This window comes from Astatotilapia calliptera, chromosome 18 (assembly GCF_900246225.1).
Source record: "Astatotilapia calliptera chromosome 18, fAstCal1.2, whole genome shotgun sequence".
NCBI classification, from domain to species: Eukaryota; Metazoa; Chordata; class Actinopteri; order Cichliformes; family Cichlidae; genus Astatotilapia; species Astatotilapia calliptera.
The window spans coordinates 27,723,945-27,749,803 of record NC_039319.1 but is presented as its reverse complement, the minus strand read 5'-3'; the positions used below and the strand labels follow the sequence as shown (position 1 = coordinate 27,749,803).

General features: G+C 42.3%; 2 protein-coding genes across 3 annotated transcripts in view; one reads left to right on the top strand and one right to left on the bottom strand.

The window, feature by feature from the left end:
- The window catches only part of LOC113010840 (uncharacterized), a 50,891-nt gene extending 25,670 nt beyond the window's left edge, over window positions 1-25,221 (top strand). The window contains exons 72-93 of the mRNA XM_026150067.1: window positions 81-143; window positions 236-382; window positions 612-659; window positions 914-1,467; window positions 3,294-3,440; window positions 4,846-4,911; window positions 5,093-5,204; window positions 5,295-5,350; window positions 5,460-8,156; window positions 12,322-12,468; window positions 12,619-12,704; window positions 17,838-17,895; window positions 20,417-20,456; window positions 20,753-20,895; window positions 21,016-21,159; window positions 21,294-21,489; window positions 21,840-21,985; window positions 22,374-22,481; window positions 22,590-22,697; window positions 22,788-23,082; window positions 23,168-23,268; window positions 23,354-25,221. Of these exons, the coding sequence (XP_026005852.1) occupies window positions 81-143; window positions 236-382; window positions 612-659; window positions 914-1,467; window positions 3,294-3,440; window positions 4,846-4,911; window positions 5,093-5,204; window positions 5,295-5,350; window positions 5,460-8,156; window positions 12,322-12,468; window positions 12,619-12,704; window positions 17,838-17,895; window positions 20,417-20,456; window positions 20,753-20,895; window positions 21,016-21,159; window positions 21,294-21,489; window positions 21,840-21,985; window positions 22,374-22,481; window positions 22,590-22,697; window positions 22,788-23,082; window positions 23,168-23,268; window positions 23,354-23,671 (5,780 nt within the window). The 3' untranslated portion in view covers window positions 23,672-25,221. The remainder of the gene's footprint in view (window positions 1-80; window positions 144-235; window positions 383-611; window positions 660-913; window positions 1,468-3,293; window positions 3,441-4,845; window positions 4,912-5,092; window positions 5,205-5,294; window positions 5,351-5,459; window positions 8,157-12,321; window positions 12,469-12,618; window positions 12,705-17,837; window positions 17,896-20,416; window positions 20,457-20,752; window positions 20,896-21,015; window positions 21,160-21,293; window positions 21,490-21,839; window positions 21,986-22,373; window positions 22,482-22,589; window positions 22,698-22,787; window positions 23,083-23,167; window positions 23,269-23,353) is intronic.
- Window positions 2,079-3,147, bottom strand: c18h14orf119 (chromosome 18 C14orf119 homolog). Of its 2 annotated transcripts, XM_026150900.1 has the most exons (3): window positions 2,673-3,147; window positions 2,394-2,525; window positions 2,079-2,309 (listed from the first exon to the last, which is right to left on the bottom strand). In XM_026150900.1, the coding sequence occupies exons 1-3, from the start codon at window positions 2,781-2,783 to the stop codon at window positions 2,136-2,138; spliced, it is 417 nt and encodes a 138-aa protein (XP_026006685.1). In that variant the 5' UTR covers window positions 2,784-3,147; the 3' UTR covers window positions 2,079-2,135. The 2 variants fall into 2 exon arrangements, with proteins under 2 accessions (XP_026006685.1, XP_026006684.1); XM_026150899.1 differs by having other exon boundaries at window positions 2,394-3,140.
- Window positions 25,222-25,859: the final 638 nt, after the last annotated feature.

Sequence of the window (25,859 nt, the reverse complement as noted above, 5' to 3'; positions counted from 1 at the left end):
GCATTTCTCAAAACATCCAAAACTATCCAAATGTGACTCTCATTTAGCTGGTTCATGTTTAATCTCTCTCCCTCTGTCAGACCTAAAGCAGGAAGTCACAGAGCTGAAGATGTGCTGCTCTCAACCGCCAGAGGAGTGTGAAGGTAAGATTCCCAATGTGACCACATTATTATTGTGTGGATATATTGTACAGATGCACTCCTTGAGGTTCTGAAGTATGTATTTCATCAAACAGACTTGCGAAGAGATTTGCAGCAGTGCCATGATGATGCAGACCGCCAGCTGCAGGAGCTACATCAGAAGGATGCCAAGCTCAACCAGTTGGAGCAGGAGTTACAAAGACAGAACAGGGAGAATAACAAACTGCAGAATAATATTGACAGTATGTTCAAGCCACAGAATGAGCAGATTCAGTATAATATGGGAAAGTGGGTAGTAGTGAATGTGAGATTCTTAATTGGATAATTTAATCTTCTTGTTAGACCTGCAAGCTGAGAAAAACAAACCTCAGGAAATTGTAGAACTTCTAGTTTAGCCCAGAAACATACAAAGAGTAAACTGTTATGACACAAAATCCTCTGACAGACATTCTCTTCTTACTCTGCCCTCAGGGCTTCAAAGGGAACTAGGTGATATAGAAGAAAAGACCATCCATACCTGTGAGTCACACACGAAAGTTTGTTTCTTTTTTCTTTTTCTTTGCACTTTTGTTTAAAGCTAATAAAGCTGCACAGATGCCATGAAAAAAAAATACACGACTACTCACGCTGCATACAACAGCCTGTTGTGTGAAAACGTCTATATAACTTTAAAGCACACCCTTACATTTTTCACATTAAGGTTAAATTATGCCATCTGTGTTATCAGGGTTGTTTCACTGCATGCTGATTTCAGATGGTGTTTCTTTTAACAGCAAAGATGACCTTCGATCCAGACACAGCGCACCCAAGAATAGTTTTATCTGATGATGAAACCGAGATGTCCACTGCAGATTTTATACAAGACGTCCCCAACAATCCAAGACGGTTTGATGTGATTCTGGGGGCCCTAGGTGCCACTGGCTTCTCATCTGGCAAGCATTACTGGGAGGTTTCAGTAGCTGGAAAGACCTGTTACCACCTTGGGATGACCAGTGAATCTTCTCGAAGAAAGGGATCAATACCCTTCAGTCCAAACAATGATTACTGGACTATAGTCCTGGACAAACAGGGTCAGTACAGAGCTATAGAGCAGAGGAGAACGGTTCCCATTCCTACTGAGATACAACCAGTTACCCTGGGTATCCTGCTAGATTACAAAAAGGGAACCATCTCGTTTTATGATTCAGGGTCCAGAACTCATATGTATTCTTTTGTAGGTCAGCGCTTCACAGGAAAAATTTATCCATTTGTCAATTTCTGTGTAGAAGATGGCAGCGCTCCAAATCCAGTAGTTTTAATTACTCCTGGAGCAACTGACTGGATAAAATAAGGGTCACGAGAAGTTCTGTCCGCACCCATGTCAAAATGTGTGACATTTACGAGTATGGGAAATAAAATAACTGAAGAATAAGTGCACATATTTCTGCTACTGTTGCTATTAAATGCTTCAGACAGTAAAACAAATATACCATGCTTGCAGCATTCTCTCCCTGTCTTTAAAGCCAACCTTAAGTCTGCCTACTCTCTTTGATTTGAATCATGCTGTTAACTCTATGGTTTTTACCAGCTGTTATTTTTATCAATACTGTGATTTTGATATTTGATTCTATGTAAGGTGTCCCTGAGTGTCTCAGCAGGTGCCTATTAATAAAATTCATTACTAAAATATTTTGTTTATTCTCGTTATCAAAAAAAAGTGTTTCTTGTCCATGTTATTCCAGATGTGTTAATTGCCTCACAGAAGAGCTAAGCCTGTTTAGATATTAACCCACAGCTAGATGTTAAACCTGTTTATTTACAAATTCGTGTCAATCAATTAAAAACTTTAAAAAAAACCCGGCGGAGCAGGCATGCAGAATTTTATTTACAAAACGTATACGAACACTACGATCTACAAGAAGGCTAAATTTTCTACAAAGAGACTCAGAGAATGTGTTTTCCACACCACACATCACCCCTTTATTACTTGCTTTTCTATCACAATGCAAACATTGCTCAGTCTCTTCCTGCTGTACCCGCTACACTCCTGTAAAAGTGGGTAACAAAATCCGGGTCCCGCTCTTCCAGCATGTGTAGGAAATGATTCCTCTCCTCTTCTCCCCAAGACTCAAACCACTGCGTCCACAGGCGGAGCTGGCATTCAAAGATGTTTGGAAGTTTGTCTTTAACCTACACAGAGGAAGAAAGCGCCAGTTATTTACTAGAAATGGCACTCCTCTCCAGACCATGTGTTTGCAAGTTTGCATAAAGTACCTGGAGAGTGCTGAGTGAGTCTAGGAGGGTGCACACTTTCCCCGGCACAGCTTTCCCCAGAAGGTCCTGGAGAAACCGCTCCCTCTGAACGGGAGTCCAGCTCTGGAACCAGCTCAGGACACACCGCTGCTCCTGGAAGGTTACGTAGGAGATGGGTTCGGGCTCTCTAACTTGACCTGCACTCGGAGAAGCGCAGGACAGCTTCTCGAGGCTGGGAGGGCTGACTACACCTTGAGGAGCTGGGGGAAATTCACCCAAGCTGGGAGAAGGGAAACTTACAGGGCACGTGAACACTGGGTTGGGAGAACTGCACAGGATGCCTGCAATTCCTTGATTGTCAGTGGGCTGGTGTTGACTTGAGCTTTGACTGACATAATTAAACCACGACATCTTAAACAGCTCAATAATCCATTTAGCTTAGCTTAACGTTTTGTTTAAGGAGCACAAACGGGCGGGCTCTGACTTTAAAGTCGCTATTGCTAGCTAATAACTACCTTTAAGATATGGAGTTGTGACTCCCCATTATTTTAAAACGTATATCAACTCACTACCGACATAGTCGAGGTGCAGAGAAGCCGAACGACAGTCACGTAAATCCAGAGCTGCTAACAGGAAGCGGGGGTGCAGTTAACTAGTTGTGCTGTGTAGGAAGTCAGGTTTGCGCAGATGTTGCGCAAGATGTGGCGCATACAACATCTAAATATAAATACCATAATTTTTTAACGATGCCATTTCAAGTAATACATTTGGCTTATGAAAGTAATTTTGGTTTAGTCTGGGATTTAAAATATTTATAAACGTTTTATTTTATTTGATATTTGATTTCGGGGGGAAGTCGTCGGCGATGACGTGACGTCGATGAAGGCGTTGATCGTCGCTCTCGCTGGGAACTGACAAGAGGAACGGAAAATGGCGGACCTTGAAGACGTTACGCTGGACGGGAGACCGCTCCAGTCCCTTCGAGTAGCGGACTTAAAGGCCGCTCTCGAGGAGAGGGGGCTGTCGAAGAGCGGCCAGAAGAATACTCTCATCAAAAGACTCAAGGGGGTGAGTTTTACTGCGATATATGGTGCCACGGTCGCTGCAAGCTAACGTTAACGAAGAGACGGGCTGATGCTCTCTCGAGGGCCGACAACTGAGTATCGTTACTGCTGAGCGTAGTAGAGTTATCGAGGTTAAAGCTCATTCACCAGCTGTAAATGTCTTTATTTTGTCAGCGCTGTGGTTATGCAGTGCTGTGGCCCTGTAGAAATGTTCCAGCTACGGAAAGACTGGCACTTCACTCAACTTATCGGCTAATCCTAAACTGTGTCTCGGGTTGATGTTGTCCCGTTAGCTCGTTAGCTCTCCTGGCTAACGCTATGAGTTGATCAGTGGCCTTAGCGACTCGCTTGCTGCTGTGTATGCTGCTTTTAACGATGTGTACACTGCTCTTGTGAGTTTGTCCAGCAGATTAACATTTCACCACTTAGAGTTAATGAGAAAATCGACAACTTTTAGCGGCTAACCCGCAATTTTTAATTAACGTTCTTGCCGTTTTTGTTGGTAAACGCATTGGCTAGTTTTAGGAGTAGTTTCCCTCAAAATCTGCAGCAGGCCCGTGAGCTGCCGTTGGTCTTGAGCTTGTTTGTTTTTCATTGCGACAGATCGTCAAACCTTATTAAGATAGCTAAGGCGTTCTTTTCTTTTTGTTACTGGGCAGTCCCGATTGCATTATTTCACTGAGCCATCAACGCTTTACTGTTTGTTTGCGTTGCGTTTATATAACCTATATTACGCCAGACAGTGGTTCTTTTCTCACAAAACCCAGAATATGTTGATTATTTTAGTCGTAGTTACCAGCTAACGTACTTGCAAAGCTCATATAAAGCCATTGGGTTATTAACAGTTTCGTCCTACCAGCATCTGATAATGACAGTGACATTATAATGGACATAATAGCAATGTAAAAGATCAACTATGTCTACGTGCAAAGTAATAGATCATGAATAAAGTAGTAGTAATAGTGCATAGATTTATACAAGGTGTTTCATTGGTGATCAATGAAATTTAAGATAAGTTGATCACTGGTTGGTGTTTGACCACAGCTTTAGAGTAACCTTGTCAATTATTGTTTGACAGACTCCCATGTCCTTTACCATCTTACATGGGAACATTGTTGCATATCATCCTCCTTCGTTTGTCAACAAGTTTTGTAGTTTCTCACAACCGCAGGCTTTCTAAAAAAAGTATCAAAGACAAAATTCTCCAAGTCTAACATTATTATAAAAGAGGAGCAGCGATGCTTAAGGATATTTGTTACATTTAGTACATAGAAACTCATTATATTTTGTCAAGGGCGGAAATATCAGCGGATGTGATAAAACATACTACTGAATAGAGTGCAGCTACAAGGTTGCCCATGAAAGAGTGTTCTCCTTTTTTCTAAAAACATCTCTTATCTCACTAACAGGCTCTCATGCTGGAGAACTTGCAGAGGACCTCCACAGCTCATATTGGACTACAGCCAAACTCTCAGGTGTGAATCTCAAAGATAGTTTTAGTTTCATATAAAAGGCTGAAGTGTCTTGATAAGTGATGGCCTTTTATGTATATATGGCAAACCGTGCATTTACACAACCTCATAAATGTCTGCAAAAAGTATGCGTTATTAGCCTTGAGATCTTGCATTGTATTTCAAAATTTCTCTGTGTGTTTAGATTGGTGAGGAAATGAGCCAGAACAGCTTTATAAAGCAGTATCTGGCTAAGCAACAGGAGCTACTGAGGCAGCGTCTGGAGAGAGAGGCTCGTGAAGCATATGATACAAATGGCAAGTTGTGTTGAATAAAATACTGTACACATTATGGATGGTTATTGTAAAATCTTGTGATTTTTATGTTTATTTCTCTTTTGTGAACAGAGCAAGAGGAGCACGCAGAAGTCAACAATAGTACACCGTGTCCTCCTCCAGCCCAGGTTAGATTGTACTTTCTCTTCTTAAGTGTTAGGTGTAAAAGTAACTTTCTGATTAAACTTGTGGGAGGGGATAATAAATAAATCTGCACTCCCTTTCTGTTCTTGTCAGGATGTCACACCAGCATTACCTGAGCAGCACAAGCCAGCTGGCACCTCTGGTGAAGAGGGATTGTTGGGTGCGGTAAATGAGGGCCAAGCAAACAGAAACCAGGAGGCTGACATGTCCAGTCCACCTGCTTCTGGCTCTGTGCCCATGCGTGTTCCTGCCGCTGAGCAAAGGCCAGAGAGAGGCTCTGCATCAAGTGAAGTCCCAGGTGACAGCGACGATGACGACAGCGAGGATGGTGACGAGGACGGTGACGATGACGACTGGGACAGCAGCGCTCGAAGGAGAAACTTCAGAGAGCCAGCCAGGGGACCCACAACAAGGGAGAGGTCTGCAGCGTCCCGTCAACCGCAGCAGCAACACATCCCTTCTCTTTTGTCACCTCAACTCCGCCAGCCAACACCGCCTCCTTCCCCTCCACCAGAATTATCATTCCCTTTGCCTGACACCCCTAAACAGAGTCCACCTAGTCCAGATGTTCCCCAAGCCAGGCGTTCCCCCAGTTCTTCCAGCTCTGGTTCCTCCAGCGGTGGTAGCCGTAGTAGCAGCCCTGAGCCACAAAGGAGTGGACATGCTGAACGCAGGCCTGGCCCACTAACCCTTCTGGCACGTAAAATGGAGTCAGAAGGTGCTTTCTCCGGAGGAGGATGGCATGGCACTGATGGCGAAGCTGATAGGCAAGAAAGCAATTCATCCTCAGCTACATCATTTCCTGGCAGAGGACCACCAGAGAGCCTGGTATCTGCCACCACTCACACCTCTAACACTGCAGAGCATGTACCATTTCCAATAATGCCAGGCACCAATCAGGGTGTTACAGGAGCACATTCAGCTCATATTCAAGTACCTGTGAGTACACTTGAGCCCACTGTGCCTGACGAGAGGGTCAGAGAGATGGAGTCTGACCTAGAAAGACAAGAGAAGCTGAGAAAACGTCGGCAAGAACGTACCGCGGCGGAAGAGCGAGAGAGAGCCCTAGCACTGGAGCGAGAAAGAGAGCAAGCTTTGGAGAGAGAGAGGTTTGAGCAACAGCAGGCCTTAGAAAAGGAAGAGAGAGAGAAGGCTTTGCAGAAGGAGAAGGAACTTGCTCTAGAAAAAGAGAGACAGGAGAGGGAGCAAGCTTTGGCTAAAGAGAGGGAAGAGCAAATGAGGGCCTTGGAGCTTGAAAGGCAGGCTGAGCTTCAAAGACTTAAACTTCTGGAGCAAGAACGGCTGCAGAGAGAAAGGGAGGAGAGGGAAAAGCGCGAGAGAGAAGAAATGGAGAGAGCAGCTTTGGAGCGTGAGCGAGAAAGGCTAGAAAGAGAAAGAGCTCTGGAGGCTGAGAGGATTGAGAGAGAAGAGGCTCTGGAACGGGAAAGGTTAGAGAAGGAAAAGGCTTTGGAGCAGGAGAGGATAGAACGTGAAAAAGCCTTAGAGCAAGAGAGGATCGAGAGAGAAAAGGCTCTAGAGCTAGAAAGGTTGGAGAGGGAGAAGGCCTTGGAGTTGGAGAGAAGAGAAAGAGAAAAAGCTTTAGAGCTAGAAAGGCTGGAGAGGGAGAAGGCCTTGGAGTTAGAGCGAAGAGAAAGAGAACGAGTTGAAAGAGAGAAAGCTTTAGAGCGAGAGAGGATAGAGAGGGAAAAGGCCTTGGAACGAGAGAGGGTGGAAAAAGAGAGGGCAGAGAGACGGGCGGCTCTTGAACAGGAGAGAATTGAGAAAGAGAGAAAGGAAAAGCTAGAGAGAGCCCTACAGCAAGAAGAACTAGAAAGGGCAAGAAAAGAGATGGAGAGAGCTCTGGAGCAAGAAAGGGAAAAAGCTCTTGAACATGAAAGGCTGGAGAATGAGAAAGCAGTGCAGAAAGAAAAGGAGGAGCGGGAGAGGAAGCTGGAGCTGGAGAAAGATAAAACTGGGGTGGCTGAAAAGGAGAGTGAGAGTCACCTTTCTCCATCCAAATGTGGCCTTGAGGCTGGTCTCACACCCCTGCCAACTCCTCACCCCCTCTCCACAGGACCCGCTATAAACTCGTCAGCAGAGGCAGGAGACCGGGAACAAATCCGTGCTCCAGAACCCCAGAGCGAAGGCCAAGCAGCAGAGTGTAGTGCAACCATTTCAACAACATCTCTTTCACCACACTCGTCATTTAAAAAATTCCGGTTCGTAATGGACCGAGCACAACCCTCATCCACGTCTATGGTTATTAAGCGGCCCCGTACATTTTCTGATAGCCCACAGCCTCGCACCTCACCTGTCACTTATCCCACCACTGTTGGGAAAGGACAGTCTGAAGGACATAGGCCCTCAGTTAAACAGGAAGATTCAGAGCTACGGACAAATCAGCAGGTTGCTGCTGCACCACCGGGATCTGTGAGGATCCAGTCTGAGGAGGACACTGCTGTTATTACTGAAATGGGTCCCAAAGAAGAAAGAGCCACAAGGCTAGTGTTGGAGGATAAAGAACAGGCAGCTTCAGGAAAGACTGAACAGGTTGCCAAGGAGTCCATCAAAAAAGTAAAAGAAGCTGATGAAAGCAAGGGTTTGTCAAGCTCAGTGAGTGGAGCGGAGCAGAGAGGAAGAGATTCAAAGAAGGAAAGGATACGAACAAGACAAAGATCATCATCCGATTCCTCTTCCTCAGAATCGGACTCTGGGTCCTCATCTTCTCAATCATCCGGTTCATCCTCGTCCTCTCAAGAGAAAAAGAACTCCACCTCCAGAGTTACAAAGGTAAGAATAAATGATCTGTCTGTCTTTGGCATTAATGCAAAGTTGTATTAAATCTATATAAACCAAACTAAATTAGTTCCAAAATGAACATATTTGGATAAATATCCATCACCTTAATAATCAAGGTATAAAATCCACCTGTGTTGTTTCCAGCAGTTGGACATATTCTGAATTTACATAGAGCTTGAACAATGGCACCATACACATTTGCAGTCATTAATCATGATTTGGCAATGGTATAGATGCTTGACTATTTATTTGTGTCACACTTGTGACTATAAAGTTGTATAATATACCAATTTATTTATCTTAAATCATATTGTTGCTCAGATTGCATTTCTCCACAGTCTGCTGAATTCTTTATGCTAAAATTATTATTTTTTAATCATTTAAAAAGAAGGCTACTTTACTTTTAAAGGGATCTGTATTCATTGGGTGTAGTGGGCTCTCAGCAGAGTGGTATTAGTCTCTGATCACAGCAGGTGTTTTCTGGCAGTATCTCTGAATACAAGCGAGTGGGTACAATTTTTCAATTTAATTTTTTTTTATCTGTTAAAACTGTCTGGTTTGCGTTTAAGATGCTGTTGGCTATAGTTCCTTACCGTATTTTCACGACCATAAGACGCACTGTACTAAAAGGCGCAGTCTCAGTTATGTGTGCCATTACTGTATTTAACACACACATAAGGCACACTGGATTATAGGGCGCATACAAGTACCGTATGCGTATTTAAAAATAAAGCGGGAGCAAACCTGAGTTCGGTACCTTACTCACATTTCTATTACCGGTAATCATCATCATCAACAACACACAAGCATACAAGTGTGCGTATTTAAAAATAAAGCAGGAGCAAAACAAAGTTTGGTACTCACATTTTTATCATCAATCAAACCCATGGAAGTCCTCATCCTCTGTGTCTGCTAAATCTCCATCAAACATTCCAGGTTCACTTTCTTCACTGTCAGAGTCACTTTCCGTGCCGTGCGGCTCCTCGGAAATGATGCCGGCGTTTGCGAAAGCTCGAACAACAGTGCCAGCAGACATGTTAGCCCAAGCATCTACAATCCATTGGCAAATTGTGGCGTAACTCGCCCGGCGCTGCCTTCCACTCTTGGTGAAACTGTGGTCTCCATCGGTCATCCATCGCTCCCAGGCCGCTCGCAGCCTTACTTTGAATGGGCGGTTCACACCGATGTCCAGCGGTTGGAGTTCCTTTGTCAGGCCTCCCGGAATGACAGCAAGCTCACAGTTCATTTGTTTCACTAGTTTTTTCACATCGGCTGTGAGATGGGCACGCATAGAGTCACAGATTAAGAGCGATGGATGGTGATGCGTGGAAAAAAACCACCTGGTCTCCTTACATACACCTCCCTCAGCCAGTCTTTCATCATTTCCTCATCCATCCAGCCCTTTTCATTTGCCTTAATGATGATTCCTGCTGGAAACTTCTCTTTAGGCAAAGTCTTTCGCTTAAAAATCACCATAGGCGGCAAGCACAACAGTAAAAGAAGACTTTTCGTGCCCCGTTGTGCGTATCGCTACCGTGCTGGTCCCCTTCTTCTCCACAGTGTGACTCACCGGGATGTCAAAAGTGAGCGGGACCTCATCCATGTTTGTGATGTGGCTGGGCTGGATGTGTTTGTCGGCGATGTGTTTGCTGCAGTAGGAGCAGAAGAATGGCCAGCTTTTCATTATAATCCGCTGGAAGTTGCTGCGCTACCGTAGTCCTGGTCTGGATGGAAAAATGGCACAGTTTCATAAAACGAAAGCACCAGACGGACCTCCTTGGAAATGTTCAATGTTCATCTCTTCAGCTAGTGAAACTGCTTTTAGTCGAATGGTGACCGTCGAAACGCTTCTCCCGCTCGTTCTTTGCTCGATGATCCACCGCTCGAGTCTTTCCTCCAACTCAGGCCACCTCGCCTTATGTCCGTGGAAACTCAGCTGCGTTTTCTTGACCTGCCGGAGCTTGTTTTCTAGCTTCCTCCATTTGCGAACCATCGATTCGTTAATCTTAAATTCTCTCGCCGCTGCTCGATTTCCATGTTCCTCCGCGTAGCTGATGGCCTTCAGTTTAAACTGTGCTTCGTAAGCGTGTCTCTTTGCCATTTTCAGGGTTGTTAAAACAACGATGTCCTGCATAATGCACATACCTGTATAAAAGAACAGGTATGTGCGATTGTCCCGGTATATACAATCAACGCCCACACTTCACCCTTTAGCGCTCTCATGGTGTTCTCTACTACGTCCTCCTTACAACACACAGGGCCCACTGCGCTATAGGGTGTGCCGTACTTTTTGAAGAAAATCTAAGACTTTTAAGTGCGCCTTATGGTTGTGAAAATACGGTAGTTTAATACTTGTGGGGCTAAATCCAAAGTTGTGCTTGATGCATAAATAGCACAAGTCAGATGACAACATTTGTATCCCTGTACTAATTTTATCAATGTTTAATCATCATGTGAGTTGCAAGGTAAATAAGAATAAAAGGTAACTCAAGACTCTGTTGACTAGGCTAGTAACCAATTTTTATTTGGTATAGTATTGGTTTTTTTTCCTCGTCAAACTTTGTTTTTGCAAAAAGAAAAAAGAGAACTTCCATTTGCATCAGTCACAGCCTCACACCCATTTAGTAGTCTATTTGTTTATTTGCTGGGGTAACATTTCACTCTGTGTTGCCTGAAACATCACCATTAATGTGGATCAGTGTCTTAACAGTTAAACTACTCTCTCACCTGCTCAGTACAGTTAAGATACCTGGAGAATGCTAACCACTCCGTTGTGAATAGTAGCTTACTGCTTCTTCTCTAATAGTTTTCTATAGTTTGGAGCTGTGTCTTGGGTCATTGTCCTGTAAGGCAATTGGCTCCAGTCAAAGGCAATGGCTCACGCAGTTTTGCAAAAATGGAGTGATGGCTGTCCTTGTTCTACAACTATTTCATCCTGTGCAAAACTCTTATTTTACCAATGCCAGAGCACCCAAATTCATCCGTTTTATCCGTCATGACAGGTGGCATCAAACACCCCTTCAGGTTCTTTTACAGATGTTCTTCTGTGTTTTTTTCTACCCAGTCACCTCAAACTTGGAACTTTATGTTCAAAAGCTTTTCTTATTTTGTAATTCTTCAGTAGCTGTGCTTGCCTTGCCATCTTAATCTTTTCCTTTTATTGGCCGCTCTCAGATATAGCTTTACTTACCAACTCTAGTAATGATCAGCATCTTGGATTTCATTGATGTTGAGACTGTGGGTGGGGGTGGTTCTGCGGGCGGCTCTTTTTAGAGGCGCTGCTAATTTTGTTTAACAAACCAGCGACTCAGATGCCCTGTTCTGTACATCACTGGGGCCCCTCGTTTCTTTTTTTTTTTTTTTTTTTTTTTTTTTCAGTTTGTGTCTGTAGATTGTGAAAATATCATAAACATTCTTTCATGAAGTCGACAGTTTTTTCCTGTGTTTTTAGGGGGGATAACAGCCTTTATCAAGGACAGAGTTTTAAAATCAAGCTATTTCCTTTGCTGTTTTGCTATATAGTCCTCAATTCTGCTAACTCTGATAAAGCCAAAATTTTTGCTTCTTTAAAAAAAATGAAACAATAAATGAAAAAGATTTTAGTTGTGCACACATGGTGAAATATTTTTTTTCCTGATAATTAATTATTAATACATGAAAAGGATTAACAACCACTGAGGAAAGCAGGTGGAATGGTGTCCATCTCTTTATACTGCCACGTATTATTAAAACTGTATATGTAACTGTGAGTACTTGCATGACTAGCCCTTAGCATAGTGGTTAGCATAAGTAGGTGCAGAACCCTTGGAAAAGGGCTTCCAAGGAGATTTTGCTAAATCAAATATATACAGAGCTATATCCTGTGACCCGTGCTGAATAAAGGAGCAGACAAAAGCAGCTAGCAATAAAGGTTGTCATTTATTGTTTCCATTGATTTTTAATGAATAGAATAAAAAGATTAATTGCCATTTACCATTTCTGAATAATCATATTATTATAAATCATATTATTTAAACTGAAAATGTTTATTTTTAAAAAAAAAACTTACCATGCCTATTTTGTAAAAATAAATTCAAAGTAGACTTTATATATTTTTGCTCCAATGCAAAAAAAAATAAAATAAAATATTGAACTGCTCTCTTTTTTTTCCTTCAAGGAGGAGACATCTAAAAGAGATTCCTCAACACAGCACATGGCGGCTCAGCATGAGGATGTAAGGAAATCCTCAAAAACCTCTACCTGCAAAAGAGAGACGTCTGCAGAGAAGGCTAACACAACTGCAGATGGAGACAGTCACAACGTGGTAAGTTGCTTAGAATAAGTTCCCCAGAAGATTCACCTTGTCACAATATCTGTGTCAGAATGGGCAGGTCTTTGATAATAAAACAGATTTGCCATAAATGAACCACACTGTCTGCTCTTCATCTTATTCCCTGCCCTTTAAAATTCCCAGGCACAGTTTTCCAAAGCACCGACTGGAGAAGAAAAACATGGGAAGAGAACAGACAGTGAGGAAGAGGAGGAAAAGGACAAACAAAGGTCTGGTTTTCAGTCCCAGTTTTCTGAAACATATCTTATAGTTTGTTTGTGTGTCAGATTTACTCACTGGGATCAGTGTATTTGTGCTCTTATTAACATGCAAGTATAGAGGCTGTTAACAATGCTCAGTAACTATTTGACCTCTTCTGCATCATGAGTGGGGATTTGCCAGTTTGGCCCTGTTAGGTGGACGGTGGGCCAGTCTGTTCAAATTAGCTTTGTTGCTCTGTATACCACACAACACACCAAACACTAATGCACTCGCTGCTAATTGAAGAGCTACAGCAAAGGCTCAGTTGTTTAGGGGGTCTCTCTCCCTCCCCTCCCCCTCTTTATATTCAGTTTAAAACTGGTTGGAAAGATATATTTTATTTTTACTTTAGAAAGTGTTGTTGTCAGCTAGATTTATAGTTTTCATTTCACCAGTCTCTTCAGCTCCATTCCACATGTGCCCGTGTGACAGTAGATGCACTTGGAGTAAAGAGCTGGAAAGAAGAAGCTAGTGGGACAGTAAATGACAGCCGTAGGCGTCAGGCTGATGCCCACAGTAAGCTGAAATGAGACTAGTGCAGCTAATTAGGTGAATAACAAATATAAAATTTAAAAAATGTATTTTGGTCCTGAAGCCATTTATCATTTTATTTACAAATAAATATAGGAGTTGTATTTATTTCATGTATGATGTTCTCTGTACCTGAAGTGATGGCATTATAACTCTCAGAACTGGAAAAATTTGGACTGATAGTTCCTTAATTGTCAATACAGTCAAAATAAACATTTCTTGAAACATGAATTGATTACATTGCTGTGTAGAGGTTTTCCACTTTCTGAAAAAACAAACAATGGATAACAATGGCAAAGAAGTTTCATCTCCTATGATATATTATGTCAGTTAAGGTTCTTAAATCTAAACTAGGGACAAGACCAAATTTGTGAATAGCCTTGATCTTCAGCCCCTCCGGTGGCACTGGAGTAAAATCAGACTTGAGTCTGTAGAGGAAATTGCTGCCTGATTTTGTATGTCAAAAGTGTCAAGTAACACAGTTTGTCCCAAAATCCACAAATACAAATGAAAAGCATCATAGAAAAACAATATGATAGATGAGCAACATTGGGTAGGAAACCTTTTTCACATTCCAGTGCTTGCTTTACCCTTTTGTTTTACCTTCTTCTTAAGGACCTTTTAAGATGTCTCTTCTTATTACAAAAAAAATACAAAAACAAAATGATAGAAACATGTTTTTGGCAGATTTAAAAATAAAAATAAAAAAAGTTTAAAAAATTTAAAAAACAAAACAAATTGTAATAAAACACTGGATTAACTCCACATAGGTCAACACATTCACCACTCCAAACATACAAAGCTACTAATAAAATTACTGCCCCGGGGCCTCCTCCCGGTGGGACATGCCTGGAACACCTCACCCAGGAGGCGCCCAGGGGGCATCCTTGTCAGATGCCCGAACCACCTCAGCTGGCTCCTTTCGATGTGGAGCAGCAGCTGCTCTACTCTGAGCCCCTCCCGGATGGCCAAACTTCTCACCCTATCTCTAAGGGAGAGGCCAGCCACCCTTCGGAGGAAGCTCATTTCTGCCGCTTGTATCCGCGATCTCGTTCTTTCGGTCACTACCCACAGCTCGTGGCCATAGGTGAGGGTAGGGACGTAGATCGACCGGTAAATTGAGAGCTTCGCTTTTACACTCAGCTCCCTCTTCACCACGACGGACCGGTGCAGCGTCCACATTACTGCAGCTGCAGCCCCAATCCGTCTGTCGATCTCCGGCTCCCTTCTCCCATCACTCGAGAACAAGACCCCGAGATACTTGAACTCCTCCACTTGGGGCAGGAACTCATCCCCGACCCGGAGTGGGCACTCCACCCTTTTCCAGCTGAGAACCATGGCCTCAGATTTGGAGGTGCTGATCCTCATTCCCGCTGCTTCACACTCGGCTGCGAACCGTTCCAGTGCGAGCTGGAGGCCCTCACCCGATGAAGCCAACAGAACCACATCGTCTGCAAAAATCAGAGATGAGATTCTGAGGCCACCAAAGCGAAAGCCCTCCGCCACTTGGCTGCGCCTAGAAATCCTGTCCATAAAAATTATGAACAGAACCGGAGACAAAGGGCAGCCCTGGCGGAGCCCATCACCCACCGGGAACGAGTCCGACTTATTGCCGGCAATGCGAACCAAGCTCTTGCAACGGTTATATAGGGATCGAATGGCCCGTAGCAATGGGCCAGACACCCCATATTCCCGCAACACCTCCCACAGGACGCCCCGAGGGACACGGTCGAATGCCTTCTCCAAGTCCACAAAACACATGTAGACTGGTTGGGCAAACTCCCATGCACCCTCAAGTTGTCAGAACGCAGCCTTATTCCAACATGGAATAAATTCATTTTCACACAATACCCCATTATGACAAAGTGGAAAAAAAAAAGGTTGCTTGTAAAACTGGAAAATTTAATAATAACATTTTTTAACATGTAGATAAGTATTCACAGCCTTTGCTCAATATTTTGTTTAAGCACGTTTGGTAGCAATTATAGCGTCAAGTTTTGTTTTGTTTTGTTTTTTAAAGTAAGCTTGCCGCACCTATTTTTGGGCAGTTTCTCTCATTCTTCTTTGCAGATCCTCTAAAGCGCCATCAGATTAGGTGGGGCGTGTCAGTGCACAGACGTTTTTCAGATCTTTCCTGAGATGTACAAGCAGGTTCAAGTCTGGGTCTGGGTGGGCCATTCAAGGACATTTAGAGCGGTCACAAAGCCACTGTGTGGTTATCTTGGCTGTGTGCTTGGAGTCGTTGTCCAGTTGAAAGATGAATGTGATGAATCTGAAGATTAATCAGATGTACAGAATGCTCTGGAGCAGGTTATGAAGGATGTCTTTGTGCATTGCTGCGTTCATCATTCCTTGACCCTGACAAGGTCCCAGGTGTCAAAAAACATCCCAACAGCATGATGTTGCCACCACCATGCTTCACTGTAGGGATGGTAGTGGCCAGTTGATGAGTCATGCTTGGTTTCCTCCACACACAAGAGGCTTGGCTTTTTTTTTCCATCAGACCAGAGAATTTTGTTTCTCGTGGTCTGAGAGTCCTTCGGGTGCCTTTTGACAAACTCTAGGTGGGCCGTTTGTGCCTTTTACTGAGGAGTGGCTTCTGTCTAATTGCTGGAGTGGTGCTGAAATGGGTGTCCTCCTGGAAAGTTCTCCTCTCTCAACAGAGCAACACTGGAGCTCTGTCAGAGTGACCATCGGGTTCTTGGTCACCTTCCTGACTAAGACCCTTTTACCCTAATTGCTCAGATCGGCTGGGTGGCCAGCTCTAGGAAGAGACCTGGTGGTTCCAAACTTTTTCCATTCACAGATTATGCATAATCACTTATTAGCATCAGTCTTTGATTAACTCTTATTTACAGATATGCATTTTTCTTTCTATTGCAGCATGCAGATAACTAAAGAATATTTTTTAACATAACAACGACATAATTGTAACTATAATGTAATTACTAAATTAAGTAAGAAGTAAGTAAGATGTTAATGCTAGTACTCTAGGCAGTTTTTATTGTAAGTTTCATCAAGATGGATGATCAGTGTAAAAGAGAGGCCTACGATCATCATAGTAAGATTTCAGGTTGTTTCTCCTACAAAATATAATGTAGCTTTATTGTGCTTAAACTGTCCTTTAGGCGCAAAGCTAGTGAAATGACCGAAAGCTTCTTCTTTTTTTTTCTTCTTTTTTTAAATCTCATTATTTCATAAATATTTCTACTTAAAAAAACAACAACTCCTCAACGGTAAGAGTGGAGTAATTATTTTGCACATCGCTATTTACATATTGTGGAAAAAGCACGTGAAAAAAAGCCAGTTCCGTGGACATTGTTTTATGAAATGACATACTGATGTGTTCACTTTAACGCTTCCATGATGTCATTATAATGAAGACCTGATAAAAACGGTGTAAGAAAAAAGGCTGGGCATTGAATTTCCCATCAGGCGATTGATGAGACTACCTTAAATCCGGCGTGCTAGAAAAGATGTGGGTCCTTTTTCTTTTTTTTAATACAAGATCTTTTTTTTCTTTATTCGTTGCAACATGGCTGTGCTCAGTCGGCGGGTTTAGCAGCCTATGCCGGCCTTTGGCTCTCCACACCGCGGCTCAGCTAGACAGCAGGCGACACTTTGTCCGCTGCAGGTTCCGGTTGACAGCCGCTGCGGTCATGGACGTATTCACAGAGGAGTAGTGTTCGGAGAGAGGAAGACAGCAGGGAGGGAAGAGAAGCGGTTCGTTGCGACGCAGTCGTTTTAACGGCAGTCGCAGTCTGTGTGCTGCGTGTGGAGCGAGCACGGCGTGGTCTCAGTGGTGTGAAGTTCCCCAAGTTGATTTCAGTCGCAATGAGTGGACTTGTTCGCGTGTGCTTTCACGAGGATGGTGTGACGACGTGAGGCGTACGCTCATTCGTCAGGTACCGTGTAGCTGTGGTGCGTGTCGGATCTGGACGGGCGCAGCTTGGCTAAATAAGGAGTGTGGTAACTGCGTTTAATTTCTGTTTTATTTTTCTCGCCTCGGCTCAGTTCTTTAACCCTGAGGGGGACGATAGCAGCGCATTTGATGTGGTCACCAACGTGTGATGCGGTGAAGGCGCAGTAATTTTAGCATCTGCTGGTTGCTGTTTGTGCATTACATTGGAGTGGGTCCACTTGCTGAGATTTTAACGCGTTTTTATGCTGTGTTGTGGTTCCTTGACACGTGTTTGAGAAAACGTGAATTTTTGAATTATGATTGCAGTGTAATGACATTTAAAGGACTAAAGTATTAATTTTGCATGCACTGCCCAGCTACTGGCAATATTTACAAAGGCATATCCATTTTAAATCAGTTTTAATTTAGGAAGCAATTAAGTTTCTGATTTTAATCCTTTTGTTCCTATTGCTAGGAATATTTTTAATACTTTAGATTTGACATGTTTTGTTTTTGTTAAACATTTACATAGTGTTTTGATTGCTTGTGTTAAGCTATTAATTTAATATTTTTAACATCTTATGAGTGAGTTTTCTTTCTTCATACTGATGATCTTTTTTCCTTTTTTACCTCTTTTCTTTGATGTGTATTTATTTTTAACAATATGCAGGCAGATGAAGGAGACTACCATGGCAGATCCAGAGAAATTTCAAGAAACCAGTGAGGAGGTAAGGCACCTGGAGAATCCCAAATAATTTCAGTTCTGAAGGCTTTCATTAATTAAGTACTTTGCAGGGGAGATGCAGTTTTTAGGGATGTTCCTCGTGACTAATTTACTAGTTGTTTAAACAAGAGAGAAAGCTTAGCTATTCATCTACTTGAAAAGACAGAAAACTCTGACTATATTAAAAACTGGACACAAATTGATCGACAAATTTCAACATTGGCCCAAAAGGTATTGCATGTGTGTTTGTGGAACTATATGAACTATAGTATGAACTGTAACAATGTCCTGCACCACAGTGCAGTGTGATTACTTGGGGGTTTAGTTCCAGTTTATTCTGACACAAACGATATTTATTTATTTTTAAACAGTGCTGAAGAACAGCGATGGTTCGCTGTCTCGGCTGTCATCGGTTTACTTTCCCCCCCTCGCTCGTTACTTTCCTCCACAGAGATAGGTAGAGAGACGGAGGCATAGCTGGTGTTAGCGCTGCAGGCAACATGAGTGGCCAGCAGCATCTTTGAAATGGCAACTGCTGTTGTATAGTAATAACATAATAATACATTTAACTGGCAGCCGTGTTTAAACGTCTAGTCAATTAGTCACAGGCATCCATAATAGTTAGATTTTTTTTAGTGCACTTTTTGAATTATTCCTAGTTTTTAAACATGTTACATTTTACTGTAAGTATTTAGATTTTTGTTTTGTTTTTAAACAACAAGAAAGGGTCATTAGAAGGTTTAATGGGCCATTTTCAAACTTGGTAGTATGTTAACCTTGGGTACTGTCATAGGAACAAACAGCAAGGGTGTTTTCTCACTGTGGCTGATGTTTAAACCCCAAATGATTCCTTTGTTATAAAGGTGCTCATGCTTCTTCCATTGCCCCTATTGGTACCTGCGTACTACCTCTGGCACTACTGCTACTGCTGCACCTGTTCCACTGTCCCCAAGAATCCAGAGTTGACCACAGATAAGCCCCAAAGTCTGCACTACAGAGGGACACCCCTGGCAACAAAGTCTGCCTCATTTTCACCGATATGGCTGACAGAAACTATTAATTGGACCAGAAGTTTTAAAAAGGGGGTTGGCTAGTCAATGTTGCCCACATCTTGCAGCCTGATTTTTACCAATCTAGCCCCACACCCTTAAAGTCTACATCGAGAGCATGAGGAAAGAAGCTTGCTCACTTAAGCCAAGTTCAAGGCTGCTGTGAACAAGTTTAAAGAAGTTTTTTTTTTTTATTATTATTATCAAAGACATTTTTTTAAATCTCATAACGATCAAAGAAAGTGGGCATTGTGGATTATGACCTGGAGAATGGTATGAAGGACATTTCGAGTTTTTGTGTATCTGTTGGAAGAGAGATCTGCTGCTTGGACACTTTTTCAGATAGCTTAAAGCAAATATCTGGACTGCAAGAGGCTGGGAATGTTTTCTCCTGAAAAAGGACTTGCCATTTGTTGCCAGAGTTTTGCTACTATGTGACTGCTTCTTAAATACAGCAGAACTTTTAAGTCAAACTTATGGAGTTGTTCCACAGTGACTGTTGACAGCATTCATTATCTGGTCTCAATTTAAGTGGACTGATCACTCTCTTCTGCCAGTATAAAAGTCTGCCACATCTTTAAAAGGACTAACATCTGAAGACGACTGCTTTGGCCAAGAACATTTGAAAGCCCAAACCCAAATGAACTATTGAGCCCAACCTACCAGCCAGCAAGATTTCAGATTTTCATCCAGCCACCATTGATTGGACCTTTTGTTCCCTAAATACAGTACATGCAGTCGTGATTGGGCCATATCCAAAACAGTAAGGATCAGGTGTCAGGGAATAAGTAGATGTCTACTCAGTGCTGTATTTCATAGCTTATTTTGAATGTGTTTAATATTAATTTATATTCTTTTTAATCACTGATGGAGAATGAGCTTTGGATTTTTAATTGTGCCTCCTGCAGTTTAACAAAAATATTTCTAAACCCCTATTTGGTGATCTTGTGTATTAGTTTACTTTTAGCTGACTAAAGTAGTTAAATATTAGTTTTGTTGAACTAGTTGGAGTTTGTCTACAAACATTTAAAAAAACAAAACATTTTAGTGCTTAAATTGAAACATTACAGTTTCCACTAGGTCCTTGTTTTTTGTTTTTTGGGTTTTTTTTTGGGGGGGGGGGGGGGGGGGCTTGTTTTGGGTTTTGTTTTTTTTGTTTGTTTGTTTTTTTGTTTTGTTTTTTTAGAAAGTTCAAGTTTGAGAAGTTCAATCTTTAAAAGTAAGAAATATTTTCAAAAATCTACAGGTGTAGAGCTTCAAAAGTTAGGAGAACACATCATAAACATAAACAAACGCAACATAGCTTGCCATCAATAAACAACGAGTTTTAAGGCGAGGTGTTGTTTTCAGTTCTCTTTACCCACTTCTTGTTTTTATTCCACATTTTCTTCAACTTGACCATTTGTCTCATTCCATGGTGTCGGCGTCTCACCTCTCCCATGTATATCGGGTTGTTTCTATCTTCTTGTGTTTCAGAAATCAAAGGCCTTCTCAGCTCGTAAGATCTCTCTTAGCAGTGAGTACAACCTTTCACCTTGTTCCATTCTTTACTAACATTTGATTATTCATGTTGATATTGTGGCTTTTTCTCCTCATATTTGTATTTATCTAGTTTACAAATATTTTTGATAGGGGAGGTGCAGCATTGATACGCTAAGGTTTGAGAACACAGCAGCGTTAAAAAATTCTTAAATTTGGTTATTCAACAGAATATATAATTCAGTAATCATTCAAAAGACCATTGTCTGTATATATTTCCAGTTGATGTGTTGCATAAACGTCGAGCATTGTATTGATTCCATTACTTCCCAGGCAGTAAATCATCCCCGGGCACCAGCAGTGCAGAGGGTGAACAGGAGTCTGGGACAGTGGCTGGTCGCAAGAGGAGGTGGGGCTCCAGCACAGCTGTCACTGCCAAGAAACCTTCCATCAGCATCACCACTGACTCACTCAAGGTATTTGCAGCAAAGCATAATTTGTTTTACATTGTAGTTAACAGTAATTCTCACAGATGCATTGTAAACACTGTCTCGTAGAAAGCTTAACCATGTTGTTTCCTCACGCTTTGCCTGTAGTCTCTGATCCCAGACATCAGGCCATGTCTAGGACAGGAAGCAGTAGTTGACTTGCATCCAGAGGAAGCTGTCCTCTCTGGGGCTGATGATGAAGACAGGGAGCGCTCTGATCAGGACCTTCAGATTAGACGCACAGTTACACAGGTTACTGTTGTTAGTGTTTAACTACTGATTAACCTGACGCTAGTATCTTCACTTTCATTAAGTGTAAAGTGCTCTTTAAGATTGTTCGAGGTTATCTCTCAGTTGATTGCTTGGTGTGATATCTTGTATTTAAGGTGGTGCATTCAGAAAGCCAGGAGAATGGGCAAAGAGAAGCAAAGAGGAGCAGGCAAGAGGAGGCAGAGGAAGATGATCTACAGGTAGACCAAGAAAGGACAAAGGCTCATGAAGAGCAGATGGATACCTCTATTCCTGTAGCTGTTGAAACTCATTCACCAACACATACCAGCCATGATGTAGAAATCAACACTGGTAAGATATCCACCGTAAGATGGCTTCTCTGCAGAAATAAATTCATCAGAATTAATTAATGTATTCCTGAAATCTAATTTTCATATTACCTTATGTTTAAGAAAGTCAAATGGGTGCATAACAGAAAGGCTGACAGAAAGACTTGAATGATTCTTTATATGGATTCAAACAACTATTTTCAGTCGGTGCTGATTTCTGGCATGCCATCTTGGGTGTAGCAATTCAAATAGTTTAATTATTTGACACTTGATACAGATCTCTTGTCTCGGTAAAGGAAAATATGTTCTATTATAAGAACTACAAAGACAGTGATGTAATGGAGACACTTTGCTCACTGTTTTTCATTCTAGTGACCCCCAGCGATACCCTCATCCGTCGCTCCATCAGCCAGCAGAAAACAAGTGTTTCCATCACAATTGATGACCCTGTTCGCACGGCCAAGCAGCCCTCACCACCTCGCGGAAAAGTCTCCACTATTGTTCACATCTGCAACCTGGTGAGAGAATAGGACCCATGAACAAACCCATGTTGGGCTCAAATTTCTAAAATATGAGCTATAGGACATGGATTTTTGTTTTCTTTCTTTTGGGGTTGATTTTAGATTTTTATTTTTTTTATTTCATTTTTTTTGTTGAGGTATAAAACTTCCACAATATATTGTCTTCTACTGTCATAGACCCAGTTAATTTATAATAAATCAAAACAATTAAGTTAAAAGAATAATTGTATGGAAAGGTTTCAGTTTTTCCTCTTGTAATCTTGCTGACTTCTTATTGCATGTGTTTTTATTTAATTGTTCCACTGTGTTTATCTTGTTTGCAGTGTGTAAATTGTTAGTAGTCGCACTTTATTCATATTGTAATGGAGTCTGTGACACTGTTCAGGTGAGGCCATTCACTCTGGGACAGCTTAAGGAACTGCTCAGCAGAACTGGCAGTCTGATGGAGGAGGGCTTCTGGATTGACAAAATCAAGTCCCACTGCTATGTCACTGTAAGTTATTAAAAGCATTGAGTTATATATCTGCAGCTCAGACTGCTTTTAGACATTGGAAGTATTTTCTCTCTCTCACGGGTCCTCCACTATACTTTCCGTGTCTAGTATTCAAGTGTAGAGGAGGCAGTCGCCACACGAGCAGCTCTTCATGGCGTGAAATGGCCACAGAGCAACCCAAAAGTTCTCACTGTTGACTTCTGCCAGCAGGATGAAGTAAGAATATTTTTGTTTTGAGTTTTTTTTCCCCTCCATAAGTGTTAAATGTTTGGCTATCTGTAATCTGAACATGTCTCTGCCCTGTAGTTGGACTTCCACAAAGGTTTGGGTGCAGGTGACAAACCTGGAGCAGAGGAACATGGTCCTGGCTCCGGCCGTGGTCGAACATCGGGCTTGCCCTCTCTCCTTCCTGAGCGAGATCAGTGGGCTGAACGGGAACGCGAAATGGAACGCAGGGAGCGAGCTCGAGCAGAGCGGGAGTGGGATCGCGACAAGGTTAGAGAGTTTGGAAAACACGGAGAAGAGAAGGAGGGAGGTCCTCGAAGGTCGCGATCAAGAGAGAGGCGACGCAAGGAGAGGGGAAAGAGCAAGGAGAAGAAAGGTAAGACGTGGATTTAGACTCAGTGTACCGGGTCCGCTGCCAGAGGCCTGTTCTCTTGTCTAATGTTGTGTGTATTCTCTGTCAGAGAAAATAGCCGAGGATCCCCCTGCAAAGCTGCTTGATGACTTGTTCCGCAAGACTAAAGCTGCCCCTTGCATATACTGGCTTCCACTTACAGATGAACAGGTGATGAAACAAACCACTTCATACCTTTTGGGGGTTTTGGGTTTTTTTTTAAAAAGCATTTTTTTTTTTTACATTTTCATTGTAGTTTGCCCAGCGGGAAGCTGCCAGAGCAGAACGGGCAAAAGAACGTGAGAAACGGCGAAAGGAGCAAGAAGAGGAGGAGAAAAAAAGGGAAGAGGAGCGCAAGGAGAGGGTGAAAACTGGAGGAGGCACAACAGAACGCAGTGAGGGTGAGAAAGACAAGGACAGAGAGAGAGACAGAGGTCGAGATAGAGACAGGGAGAGAGAGAGGGAAAGGGAGAACGACAAACGCAGGGATGGCTACCGTAGGCCCGGGGGCAGCGGGGCGGGCGGAGGCCGACGCTCACGCAGCCGCAGCGAACCACGAGAAAGGCGGCGCTAATGGCCAATCAACTGATGGAACTGTCCTAGAGACCGCCCTCCTCCATTTGCCTTTCACTACATGTACTTTGTTACAACTAAGACCCAACAGAGGACCAACCGATGTCGCTACCATCTCTCAAATTGTCATCTTCTTTTTTTATTTTAAAGCACATTTACACCTACACACATTTATGCTTTAAGGGGACCATGATCTTTTTTTTGCAGTGTTGTTTTTCAGAGCGCTGTCCGTGGCGTTACTGTCAAGGTTTGATATTTTTCTTTCTACATTTGCCTCTTTTTCTTCAGTTTTTGTCTTGACAGCATAGCTGTTTGACTCACTGGGTAATTTTGATTATTTAGCCCAACGTGCCCCATTTGCCTCATAGTGTGGGTGCCAATTATGATTTGCAGTCACTTGTTGTCGCCTCTGTGTTTAACAATTTGGATGAGGAATCCTTTTGTTGCTGCATGTAGTACAAGGCTCCTCCTGCCAGTCCTGCCTAAAGAGAAGACTCGGTCCTCTGCAGAGAGGACTGCATAAATCAGACAATACTGAAATAGGTGTGTTTGGCTTTTTGTACAGACTTAAGATTACTTCAAATCAAGTCTTTAAATGAGGCAGCTCTGGGGTATTTTTAAACAAGCGTGGAATAACTACTAAGGCAATGCAGTGTTCCTCTGTCTCTGTTAAGAGATGAGTTTATTCTCTGTGGGAGAGAATCTGTCTGTCACAGCTGACACAGATTATGTTTATGTCCTTATTGATTCTCCTCTTCTCCCTTTCCTCCTCTTCCTCCAGTACTCTGACCCTGTAGTCAGTACAGGCCTGAGAGGGGAGGTTGCATTATGAGTTTTCTCACCAATGGTTTTAATTTTTTTTTTTTTTTTGTATCTTTATCATTTACAAAGATTTGTTTTTTGTTTTTGTTTTTTTAATTTCTTCTTGAGTACGCCTATCAGTGGTGAATGTACAAATAATAAAAATTGAAGTTTGAAACGACTGTGACGTTTCTTTCCGCTCTCCATGCTGATTGAGTTTGAAGTCAATTTTGTTTCTCTGTGATAACAGTTAAAAGTACTGTAGAGATGCAATACTAGGAATATGTGACTTCAGCAGTTATCCTTGGAATCCACAAGGTGTCAGTCACACCATGCTGTGGCTCAACTCATGTATCACTTTGGAATGAGAATGATCTAATGCTATTGGGTGACTCAGATTATTAACTTTTACCTGCTTTCTTAGTTGTTACAGTTTACTCAATTTACTAGCTGTCTTTGTGTCGCCCTGACTTTCTTTGTCTTTATTGTAAATGTGTCCACATTTCCCCTCTTCAGTTGCTTTGTGCCATCTCTCTGGGTCTTGACGTTTATCCTGCAGAGCTCAGCACTGCTCCTATGTAATTACAGCCTTATGGTCGCTGAGCATAACATTTTTTTGCCCTGATACAACTCAGTGTGGCTGGACTCTGCGAGGACCAGCAAATCGCTTGAGCTGGCATCTCTGGCAGACCAAGAGCAAAGTTCTAACTGGGGCAGCAAAGCTGGATTGACAAAGAGTTTCATCTGTAATGATGACATTTCACTTTTCAAATTCCACCCCTCTCTCACACAAGACAGCTCATAAACATCAAACAGTTCAGTATATAGTAGTTTATATTTAAGTATAATGACATTTTATTTACGTGGCACTTGCATAGTCTTACTGATCACTCAAAGCACTTATGACTGCAGGTTGGATATTTAACCATCCATTCACACAGCAACTTCTAAATCATTTACAGATCATCCTTGTCCAATTTGGAATCTCCACTTAATCTAACATGCATGTGTTTGGATTGTGGGAGAACCCCCACACAGACACAGGGTGAACATGCAAACTCCACACAGAATGGCCTCAGCTGGGCTTCAAACTAGGAGCTTCACATCACCATACCAGCTCAGGGGTGGGTCTGCAGTACTGGCCAAAATATAAAAAAAATCATGTCAGCCTTTTGAACCCTGGATTAAATAATATACTGTATTTTTCGCACCATAAGGTGAACTTAAAATCCTTTAATTTTCTGAAAAAAAATAATCGACAGTGCTTTTTTAATCCGGTGGCCATATGTATGAATTCTGGTTGTGCTTACTGACCTCGAACCAATTTTATGTGGTGGTACACTCAAAAATCTGTCAAAAAATGTTTTAGTACGACTTTGGTAAGCAAT